The sequence below is a fragment of the Nelumbo lutea genome, chromosome 1, assembly GCF_056320005.1.
Source record: "Nelumbo lutea isolate HS-2025 chromosome 1, American lotus-T2T, whole genome shotgun sequence".
In the NCBI taxonomy this organism is placed as follows: Eukaryota; Viridiplantae; Streptophyta; class Magnoliopsida; order Proteales; family Nelumbonaceae; genus Nelumbo; species Nelumbo lutea.
The window spans coordinates 127856595-127868041 of NC_142684.1; the positions used below are offsets into that span (position 1 = coordinate 127856595).

The 11447-nt window shown below is 34.8% G+C and overlaps 1 protein-coding gene and 1 long non-coding RNA gene across 4 annotated transcripts; one reads left to right on the plus strand and one right to left on the minus strand.

Moving 5' to 3' along the window:
• Positions 1–1332: 1332 nt before the first annotated feature.
• LOC148877459 (beta-glucosidase 18-like) lies at positions 1333–8717 on the minus strand. 3 transcript variants are annotated; one of them, XM_088941518.1, is made up of 13 exons: positions 8549–8717; positions 7727–7945; positions 7554–7620; positions 7379–7437; positions 7187–7262; positions 7015–7089; positions 6797–6884; positions 6413–6632; positions 5455–5570; positions 2722–2974; positions 2439–2541; positions 2060–2165; positions 1333–1843 (listed from the first exon to the last, which is right to left on the minus strand). In XM_088941518.1, exons 2-13 carry the CDS (start codon positions 7886–7888, stop codon positions 1600–1602), a joined length of 1569 nt encoding a protein of 522 aa, XP_088797644.1. In that variant the 5' UTR covers positions 7889–7945; positions 8549–8717; the 3' UTR covers positions 1333–1599. The 3 variants fall into 3 exon arrangements, with proteins under 3 accessions (XP_088797644.1, XP_088797634.1, XP_088797625.1); XM_088941508.1 differs by having other exon boundaries at positions 7727–7968; positions 8549–8711; XM_088941499.1 differs by having other exon boundaries at positions 7727–7971; positions 8549–8711.
• Positions 8718–9154: 437 nt separating this feature from the next.
• Positions 9155–10503, plus strand: LOC148877460 (uncharacterized). The gene is made up of 2 exons (XR_016094965.1): positions 9155–9690; positions 9978–10503. It is a non-coding gene; the product is annotated as an uncharacterized LOC148877460 (long non-coding RNA).
• Positions 10504–11447: the final 944 nt, after the last annotated feature.

Sequence of the window (11447 nt, forward strand, 5' to 3'; positions counted from 1 at the left end):
TAGGTTTGTCACCTACCTGTGACACAAATGTGAGTGGTCAAGTCTTTCCATTTGTCTTGATTTTCTTTTTATTATATTGCCTATCCTATAACCAATAATAATTGTACAGTTCGGACATGAATTAAGTGAGTTATGGTTCTCCATTTCCTTAGTGCCAGAATTCTCCATTTCCTTAGTATTTTAATTATAAAATTAGAGTTCTATCCTTTTTGGATTTATCGATAAAGTGTTGCTTTTAGAAGTTATTTTCCATTATAAAGTGAAGGCAAACATACGTGTCAAAACCCAATACTTTTAGAGGGTTTCAGGAATTCATGAATTAGGAAGTGGATCAAACTTATAGCTAGCTTCGTGGGAGGCTAAGAAAAGTTTTTCATATGTGATCCATAAACTTTTGATCAAACTAAGCTTCAAGCTGAGTTTTAAGTGGCCCTATCTGGCCTTAATTTGAGAAGAAAATGCGACTCCTCCCTAATGTATGTGAGAGATTTCATAATGCAAGGCTCTCCCAAACAAAAACCCCAATGAATTTCTTAATTATTCTCCCTCTTTACTCAATGGAATTATTTTATTTTTCTTTTGTAATGGATTGCTCTTGGTTGATTTGAAACCCGTATGACCAGTGAGTTCTTTTGTGCTGATAAGTTTTTTCTGATTGATTAATTTAGGTGTCTAGATGTTTATTAATCTATAAATTGATTTTGTTCAAAATACCCTGTTTCAATCTCTTTAATGTTTTCTAGTTAGTTTGATTATCAAAGGAGACGTTGCTCAATGTTGGTCCAGGATATTTGGGGTCTTCTGATTCAATATCAATAGTTGTTTACAAAATGGGTTCAGAAAACGAACATATCCATACAATTATTTGCTGAAATGGAAGTGTTTGTACATATAAAATTTGAGTTGCTATTTTGTTTAATGTTATCAATGTCTATGAAAGTATTTTTTAGATATATTTGTTAGATCTAAGCTCTATTATATTTTATTATTTTGAAAAAAAAAAAAAAACTTTTGAGCTTTACACCTTGGTGCACTATGTGGCACGAGATGCAATCAGTGTCATTCCTCTGCTTTTGTCCTCAGGTTGTTAGTGAAGAAGCCTGAACAACCAAGGTAAGGTGGAGAGCTTCTTAGGTTGGAGGTTGAACAGGTGGCCAACCCAGAGGATCCCCTTGCTTGGATCAGAGGAGACGTTGCTCCTCATGCTTGTAAGATGTATGTCCTTACCCCAATATAAACTTTTGGAAAAAGGGAAGCTTATATTTTCCAAAAATTATGTATAAAAATGCAGATTAGAAACAAGCATGAAATTGTAATTGAATGCTATGGAAGTCAGCCAAATGGAAATTAAGCATAAGAGATTGTGGAAGGTAAACATTTCAAGAGTCAAGAGTGCATGATTCGGTCGATGAGCATATATAAACCTGACCCTGGATGTGGAATTTGATGCTCTAAATCTGATCATGCTGGGAATTCATAAGGAAAAACAGTAACATATTCTCTTCCATGTTCATAAAGGAATAATTTAGCAAGAGAGCAACAGAGGAAGCTTAGAACATGTTGGGTGATGATGAAAATGATAATGGAAGAAGGATATGATTATATATCTGCTTCAACACCTCTCCAGTTGGCTACCCTCGATCGCTTCACTAGTATATCATCATATTCATCAGTAGCGTTGGGAGTGAGGAAATCCCTGTACCATTTTGCAGATAGCTTTGGAGTCCGCTCCAGCGTTTGGTAGTCCACGTAATAGAGTCCGAATCTCATTCTAAAACCTTTCGTCCATTCAAAGTTGTCCATCAGTGACCACACAAAATAGCCCCGCACATCAGCCCCATTCCTGTTATCAAATTCAAAGCGACTTGCTTATTTAAAGCCACAGAACGTAGTAGTAATTAAATATTTTTAGTTGACAACAGGATCTTAATTAAATTAAACATATCAAGAGCAGTTTAATTTAATATATATAAAATTACAATTGTCATCTCCATCAACATTTGGATATCTTAAAACTAGTGTTTTAGTCTTTTGGTTGAAATTGAATCCGTGGGCTCACCTGATTGCTCGAGCAAGAGAAGCAAGGTAACCTTTCAAAAACTCGATTCGCTTGTTGTCATGCAGTAAAACTTCTCTCTGACCAGGTTGGTCTAATTGAGCAAATCCTGCACAGAACAATTAATATTGAACAAATTAAATACTCGTACAAGCGCATAGATCCATGCATCCAGCAATAAGTTTATTAATTAATTAAGCTGCATGCTAAAATAACAAAAAAAAAAAAACAATCTTCAATTCACCCTTTCTGTATCTTCTAATAATAATCACGATCAACACGATTCAGTAAATAATTACAGAGAAAAGGAAATGAATATATAGATCACATAGCAACGTCTATAATGTATTAATATGTGTGTAGTGTAGTTCTCAGTTCTCACCATTTTCAGTGACAAAAATGGGTTTATTATTGTATCTTGTTTTAATGTACTCTATAATTTTCTCCAGTCCATCTGGAACTGTGAAGAATCTAGGCATCGGAGTCTGCCAAAAAAAACAGGAAACATCCCAGATAAGTAAGAAAGATAAGAAGAGGAGCATTAATTAATTACTAAGTAATAGTTAAATAACAAATTAATTAACAGAGAGAGAGAGAGAGAGAGAGAGAGAGAGAGAGAGAGAGAGAGAGAGAGAGAGAGTGATGGGATAGGAAATGCCTAATACCGGCTCTCCAATTGCAACGCCATCCCTAAAACCGGTTGTGTAAACAAAACCTAGGAATGCATGGCTTTCTCCTGTAGGACAAGGAGAGTTGATGCAATCTTTGGCATATAAACTTGAATAGTGGTTGATGCCGATGAAGTCAATACTGCCGTTTAGTGTCTTGGACTCCTCCGCTGAGAACTTGGGCAGTCGAGCACCAAGATGGTGACGCATCTCTGGAGGGTAATCTCCATGTATCAAGGGATCTAACACCCTGCTCAATCGGTAATTAGGCAATCTATGATGATTAGCAATAAAGATTGTATTGTATCTCTTTGATTCAGTTAAAGCATATATATACTTTAGGGCTGAGGATCTTATTGGACTGTTTCCAACTTTTTAGCTCTTTGCTACAATAGATAGACAGAAGGGGTTAATTACCTCTATATACTCTATTGTTTGACCAAACTATTTAACTATACCATGTGGTTTTAAAAGCTACTTTGATATAATCCTAATAGAAATAACAGTAAAATAATAAATTATATATATATATATATAAATTAATAAATCAAGTATTTTTAATCAAAATTATCTTATATATTATCTACCGAATTTATTCTTTTATACATAAAACAAAATATAATAAAAATCACAAAAAAACTAGGAAACCTTTTATATAATGTAAACAAAATATTAGGTTTTAATCTAAGTTGTTTTTTAACAAGCAAGAACCAAAACGGACCTGGTTACTAATTGGGACAAAATCATACAACAAGGATTGATATAATCAGTTTGGTCTGTTCAGAACAGAACTATTGAGTAGAATTGACCCATTGACAGCCCTAGCCTTTTGTTTATAAACCGTATTGAGCTTTTCATGAGCTATTTGAACTCATCTCAGTATAAACCGAGCTTTGAGCCTAGTGAAGCTCGACTCATGATGCTCGTGAGCCTAACATATATATATATATATATGTGTGTGTGTGTGTGTGTCTTATTTTTTGTATGTAAATTAAAAACAATTTTTAATATGTATATTTGTATTTTGTATATGTATAATAATAAATATTATATATAATATTTGTATTTTTTATATGTATGACAATAATAATTTTTATAATTCTAAATTTTTGTATGTAAAATAAAAAAAATGTTTTTATATGTATAATTTTTATTTTTTATAGGAAGCTTAGCTCAAGCCAAACCAAGCTTGAACTTGTGGGCTTTTTAGCTGAGTTGAACTCGAGCCCAAGTCTCTATTTCAAATTGAGCTTGAGCCTGACCTTGCTTTGGTGAGCCAAGCTCGAATGGCTAGGTATTCGACTCGTATTAGCTCGGGTCCACCCCTATGTATACCCAACATGTGCTAAATGTGAACATTCCGAAAAAAGAAGCCACACACACACACACGTATTAGGTATTGTGTTTACCCAGTTCCTCATTACGATAGTTTGAAATCAAGTTGATCATGAGTTCATAACTCGGTTTCATCGTATTCAAGAGAACACTCTCTTGGGCTATGTTTGGTTTGTTAGATGGGAAGAAAAAATATGGAATATTCTTCCCTTCCTTGTGGAGGATATCAAGAGATGGGATGGGGAAAAGTGGGATTACAGATCCCAATTCTTGGAATGTGCAATCCCACCATTTTGGTGGGAAACAAGTGGGAACATAGGGGTAGACTTATTTTACAAAGAAAAAACACCTGCCATACTATTTCTAAGATTTAATACTAGATTCATGAACCATAAATAAATTATTTATTATTTAATAACATATTAATAAAATAATTTAATTAGAAATTAATAAATAACTTAAATAAATAATTAATAAAATATTAATTAATAGATAATTTAATAATTAATTATTTTTTAAAACTAAAATATTAATAATAGAATATGAAATAATTAGTCAAATTAATAATTAACAATAAAATATTAAATCACAAAAAATATTATTAATTATTTAAGAACATTTAAGAATTGATTAATTTACTAATTAGTTGATAATTAAATAATTATTTTATAATTAATAATTTAATTAAAATAAATAAAAATTAATTTAATAATATTGAATAATTAATATTTAAATTAGTAATTACGTCGTGTGTAATAATAAAATATAATATTAATAATAACTTATAAACTAATAAAATGTAAAATATTTAATTAATTAACTAATTGTGCATTTTAAATAATTAATATCTAATGAATAATAAAATACTAAATAATAAATAAGTATTATTAACAAAAGAAATGAATAAATAAATAAGGATTTTATTGTTAATCTAATTATTGATTCAATAAAAATAATTAAATTATAAAAATGTTAAATAATAAAAAACAATTAATAATAAAAGTAAAACTCTTAATTAATTTATAGTAAATACTAATGAAATAAATATTAAAATATTAATTCTTATTTCCTAATTAATCATTAATTAGATAATTATCAAAATTATTTAATTATAAAATTATTTCATTAAAATATCAATATTTAATATTTAATAATAATAAAATATAAATAATAAAAAAGATTATTTATTAATCGATTAATAATTATTACCAGGGTTGATTTTTCCACTATTTTCCCTTTCGTAATGAAATAGTGGAACGTAAAGATTTTTCACTCATTTTTCCTTTCCCAACGTTTCCTATCTCACCAAAATCTTCCAACAAACCAAAGACAACCTTGAGGGATAGGAACGCAACAAATACACCAAAAATAAATAAATAAATAAATAATACTCACCCGGAAACATAGAAAGTCAGAGCCCGGCTCACAGCTTCACGATCCACCGCTTCGTCTCTCAAGGGTTCGTACATTTCTGTATTCACAACAATTCCTATCGAGCCACCTTGTTTTTGCTGTATGCACATGCATCACTATCAACTCATTATTCAGATAGATGATGCCATTATGCGGAAATAATGACAATTCACAGGGTAGGTGTGTATGGTCTTTTCAGATTCCATTATAATGAAAAACATTTGCATACTTGATATTTGCCCTTAGGATATTTTGCTGTGACTCTTAAAAACCCTAGATGGCTAAAAATCCCTAGATTAGATGGGTAGCTAGGATGGTGTCTTGGATTCAATTAATTATTTGAAAGACGGTGGTTTGGGATTCAACTGAAATGTAGTTAGAGGTGGGCACGAGTCAAGATTTTTACGAATTATTCGAGTTTGGTTCGGTTCGGTTTCAATCAAGTTTTGAGTGAATTCAATCCAAATTTACAAGTTTGATTAATAAATGAGTTGAACTTATTAAGCCTAATAGAATTTGATTCATGAGGTTCGCAAGTCTCTCTCTCTAAATATATATATATATATATATATATAATAGTAATAATAAATTATAGAAAATAATATATAATAAAAATATTATAATTCTTAATTTTTAAGTATCAAATAAAAAATATTTTTTATATATAATTTTTTATTTTTATAAAATATTTTTTCTCAAATCGAACTCAAACCAAGCCAAACTCGAACTTACAAGTTTTTGACTCAAGCCAAGCTTGAGCTTAAGGTTCTAGCTCAAACTGAGCTCGAGCTCGAGCCTTGTACCTATGCGAACCGAGCTCGAACCTCATACTATTCGGTTCGGCTCGGCTCGAATACACCCCTAGTTGGCTTTCTCGAGAGGGGATGAGGGTGCGTTTGGCTTTACATAAAAGATATCCTTTTACAAATTAGTACAATACCTGATAACGCGACCGGTACAAATAAGCGGCCCTGGCGTGGGACAACAACATGTTGTGAAGCACAGTGAAAGGCTCCATCTCCGAACGACGACCTGGTGGGTACATTCCCCTCAGATAAGCAAAATGAGCATACAAGTTGGGCTCATTCAAGCTACTCCAGTACTTCACCCGATCTCCGAAACTCCTGAAACAGAAGTCGGCAAAATACCCAAAATCTTCCCTGCAACAATAAGCACCAACGAAATCAAAATCCCATTCAAACTCTATCTCTTCATCACAAGATTTGTGACACTCTCACACACACACATACTCTTCCCCAGAAATTTTGTTTTATAATTCATAAAATCTAAACGACATTGGAGAAACAAATGTTCATGGGCTTACTGTATTAGAGGGCTCAGCCATCCCCCATATCTGTCCTCCAGTTCTTGTGGCAGGTCGTGATGATACAAGGTTACAAACGGTTCGATCCCTGCCGACACAAGCCTTAATTTGTTATAATTCTAGTAGGAGATTGTATAGATTGTATATGACACTGTTAGAATTCTAGTCTTGAGGTCTATCAGTCCAGATTTGGTTAGAATTCCAAGTCTCTGGCTCACCTCTCAGTAGGACATTGTCTATGATACTGTTATAGAACGCGATCCCCGTAGGATTAACGTCTCCAAACCTCCCTCCTACAGCATAGCATACAAGGAACTTAGTTAAATGGGATTTATCATTTATGAAGAAGGTGCACATGATTTTTTTTTCTTTTTCTTTTTTAATGCTTACGTGGTAAAATCCTGGCCCAAGAAATGGAAAAACGATAAGCATTTATCCCCAACGAGTGCATCAGGTCGATGTCTTGCTGTGCAAAACCAAGTAAAGTAAAGCAAAGGGTAGGTAGGCTGTTTGTTCAGAATTCAGATAATCCATTGATGAAGATTTAACAGGTAAGTGAAGGATTAAAGTCAATTCTGTTACCAAGTAGAGGTGGTAATGGTCGTCTGCCGTATCTGCATTTTCCCCTGTTTCGATCTTCCCTGCAGTTTTTTGGTTTCATTAATAAGAAAGAACATACCATTACTAGATTCTAGAGATCCCCGGAGACAGGTAGAGAGAGAGAGAGAGAGAGAGGGGAGGGCGGGATTATCTTCACCTGGAACGTGGCTAAACACATCCCAATTGCTGAGACCCCTGCCACCTTCAAGAATTGCTCCCTCAGTCTGCAATTTGGACGTTTGACAAGAAATTCAAGCAATAGAACAATCAAAAACTGAGTTGGGAAAATCTGTAGACGACAAAAATTAACAGAGCAGGAATGACAGGCACCTGATAGGCGGAAGTACTTGTTCCGAAGAGAAACTCGACTGGGAATTGATTTCTGCGGATGGTCTCCTCATGAGAGTTGCTCACTGTACAAGCCAGAATAAGGGATAGTAATGAGAGTACCCTTCCCCTACGAATTAAGTAATGGGTACGAATAGTTCCCATATCCTGGAGCAGCAATTCTACGCTTCGGGGGTTGGCTTTTTAAATACACTCCGTGCACTGTATTCAGAAAACTTTTACAACTACTGCCAACAATAATGCAACTCAAATTAAATAAAGAAAAGGAAAATGAAACCTGATCTTTATAATTGACTGAAAACCTCCCAACTCCCATCTCTTTAGAAAAAACATAAAAAAAAAAAAATGTAATATCTCTCTTGTCAATGATATGTCATTGGTTGGCACCTTCATCAATATCTGTTAGCACATGATATCATGTTCAACATTGGAAGCAATAGCTTTTGAAAAACCTAATTTTGTCCATTATCCAGTTTCTTAAAAAACAATTCCTTCAACAAAAATAATATTCTTAAAAAAATTTTAAAAATAACTTAGCTTTTTAAAAGTAATAATCAATAAAGGACAAATCACTGTTCATCATCTTCTTCTTGTCATTTGTTCATTACCCCATCTCCGCCTCTGCTTCCAGCAACATTGCTGGAGGTGGCCGGAGGCAATGGTAGCGGCGGCGGCGCTGGTGGTCATTCCTCTGCCTAACGCCGCCGCTGCCACCTCTGTCTCCACCCACCTCCGGCAACGTTGCTGGAGGCAGAGGCGGAGGTGGACGGAAGTAGCGGCGTTGGGTTTAAGTGCAAATATTACCGCCTGAACTGTATAACTGATGGTTTCCTTCAAATCTTCCTCGTGCTTCTTCCGAATAGCTCTCACTTTATATGAAATTTCACAACCCCTTTTATTCTGCAACTTTCACGAAATTCTCACTAACATCTCACCAAAATTCTTCCGTAGACACATAGAAGAAAGTAAAAAGAAAAGAAATATATGAGATATTAATATATTATTCATGGATGAATTCACTTGTTGTCGTCTATTGGGAATATCTGTCTATGAATAAAAATTAAATACAAGTATAAAGATGTTTCCAAGGCCATAACCTGTGAGAAAGGTGAGGACTAAACCGGATGGCAAATCGGGTGATTCGGGTCTTGCGTCAGCATGAATTTAATTAATTGGCCATTTAGTAAAGTTTTAATTAACAGTAAATTTTAATTTAGCAATACTCATATTTGGGTACTCTGAGGTCGCGTTGGGTGCACTGGACGAGTGCACCCGCGAATGGTTGATCGACACGTCGACCTGGCCAACGTTATCGTGCTTTTGAGCATTAACGTGGTCTGGTCCGGTTTACGTGAAAACGAATCGATTTGCATGAATATGAACCGGTTGAGTATCCAATTGGTTTTCTTCGAATTCCTTCAACCTTCCATCTTCCATTTCTTTCCACCGAACCCTACCCATACAACAACCCTTGTCCATCGGCGGCGATAGAGCTCCGGCGACAAATTGACGGTGACATAGCTCCGATGGCGATGCATCCTTCTTCTCTTCTTCTTCGACAAAAGGGGTGGGGTGTTAAACCTCATTGTTCGAAGTTCTTCCCTGATTTCCCCTGGAGAGCTCCTTCCATCGAACCCTACCCATACACTAATCCTTCCAGGATCGGTGAGATAAAGAAATCTTCAGCGATTCATCGGCGGCAACAAAGAGAACCCCTGTTCTTCTTTTCTTCTTCTTCTCCTCTTCATTCTTCCTATTCTCTTTCCCTTGAGAGCTCCGACATTGACAAGAAGGGCGCAACAAAAACCTAGAAGGAGGACCGACGACCACAGGGAACAGGTCCGATCTGAAAGATGAACAAATATGATCGGCGAAACAGCTACTCCTAGATTCCTCTGTATGACTTGATAATGACAAAGTTAGGTATCATCTAAACCAGTATCAAGGTATCATCTTAAATCACTTAGATTTATTAATGAGGAATCTTACTCTTCCAAGAACAACTAGTATCATTTCAGTTGCTTTGTTTTTCTAATAAATTTCAGTTAATTTCTCTCAAAAAATACAACCTATTAATAAATCATACGGGGCCGTTTGCTGTATTTACCTTTGCTTAATGCTGACTACATGCATTGAACAAGCAAATTTTAATCCTTTATTGTTCAATTTGTGAGAATTAAGTGAGGGTTGTAATACAAGTGGTGTAATTCTTTCTTTTTTTTTTTTCTTACAGCAAGGTAACAGTTCATGCTAAGAATGATACGTCACCGCCGGAGCTCTGTCGCCGTTGGTTCGTAGCCGGCGCCCTATCGCCGCCGACGAACAAGGGTTTCTCTGTTGTATGGGTAGGGTTCGGTGGTGAGAAAGGGATGAAAGAACTGAAAGAGTCGAAGAAACAGAAAAAAAAGGGGCTTTTTGATTGAACACTCGACCGGTTCGTGTTCATGCGAACCGGTTCGTTCCCCGCAAACCGGATCAGACCGCGTTAACGCACGTTTGAGCGTTACTGTTAACATGGTCGACGTGTCAATACGCTATTCGCGGGTGCACTGTACGAGTGCACCCACGGTGCACAGAACACGCTCTCGGGTACTCTCACTTAACATCAAAGTTATCAAGGGAGTGTTTGGTGGCCTTGGGTTGATCAATATAAGTTTGTGCTAAATATATTATATAGTCCCTATATTTTTTACCTGAAATGTTTGAAAAACATATTGAACTGATCAATACAAATTACAAAATGCTATTTCTATCTAAAACTTCAAATTAGTGTCTCTTTAACATGCATTTTTCTAATTGAATGACATATATGTGATTTGGCAAAATATTTCTTACAAATTTATAATCAACCTAAAATACAATGTCAATACAACACCACTACACCAAACACCCCCTAAATTGTCAATAATAAAGTAAGCAAATTTTTTGTTCATTACCATTTACCGTTGATAAAATTAATCAACTTTCGGATTTTCTTATACATTCACTAGGCCCTCCTAATTCTTTAATAAATTAACTAGCGGGGTGATTCCTATTTTGCGGGGGCTAATGAGTGTAGAAAAATAATTCTTAAAATATGTGAAATTTTTTATTTTAGAGAGGCTACAGATGAGATCACATCTCGCCTCAGAAGGGGTCACCCCACAATGCATCCCCACTGTGTATTAGGAACATCATCGGGATTGATACTATCATCAGATGTATGTTCCAATAAAGGGAGATGTGCTGTGGGGCGGCGATTAGAATTCCTACGAGACCAGTTGGTTGAAGGTAAAATGTTGATTGATGGACCATCATGAAGATACCCCTGCCCCCACCCCCTTACTGTGACAATGATAAGGGTGTCCTAACAATCTGTAAACAACACGGCATTTTGACAAAACAGTGTGTCACGGAAATAGTGAGCAATTAATTAAGGATTGCATGAATGCGTTTCTGAATGGAATTAATTAAATATTTGGAAGTGGTGTAATAAGCAATGCCCATATGAGTTTAAAGAGAGAAATATTAAGGTTGTGTTGCAATGCAAATAAATTTACAGTGATGCAAAATTATGGCAATGTAAATGATTTGAGCATAAATTCCGACCTACTTTTATTTTAAATTTTAACTTATTTTGTTTGATTGCAGTCCAAATCAAGGAAATTAAGACATAAACAAAATAAAGTAAAATCCAAAACAAAATTAAACAAGAATTTGCATT

Coding starts and splice junctions, on each gene's coding strand:
- LOC148877459 (XM_088941518.1), bottom strand. CDS start 7,888: ATGGGAACTATTCGTACCCATTACTTAATTCGTAGGGGAAGGGTACTC. Junction 7,621..7,726: donor CAAGTACTTCCGCCTATCAG/GTGCCTGTCATT, acceptor TCCAAATTGCAG/ACTGAGGGAGCAATTCTTGA. Junction 2,975..5,454: donor CTGACTTTCTATGTTTCCGG/GTGAGTATTATT, acceptor CCGATTGAGCAG/GGTGTTAGATCCCTTGATAC.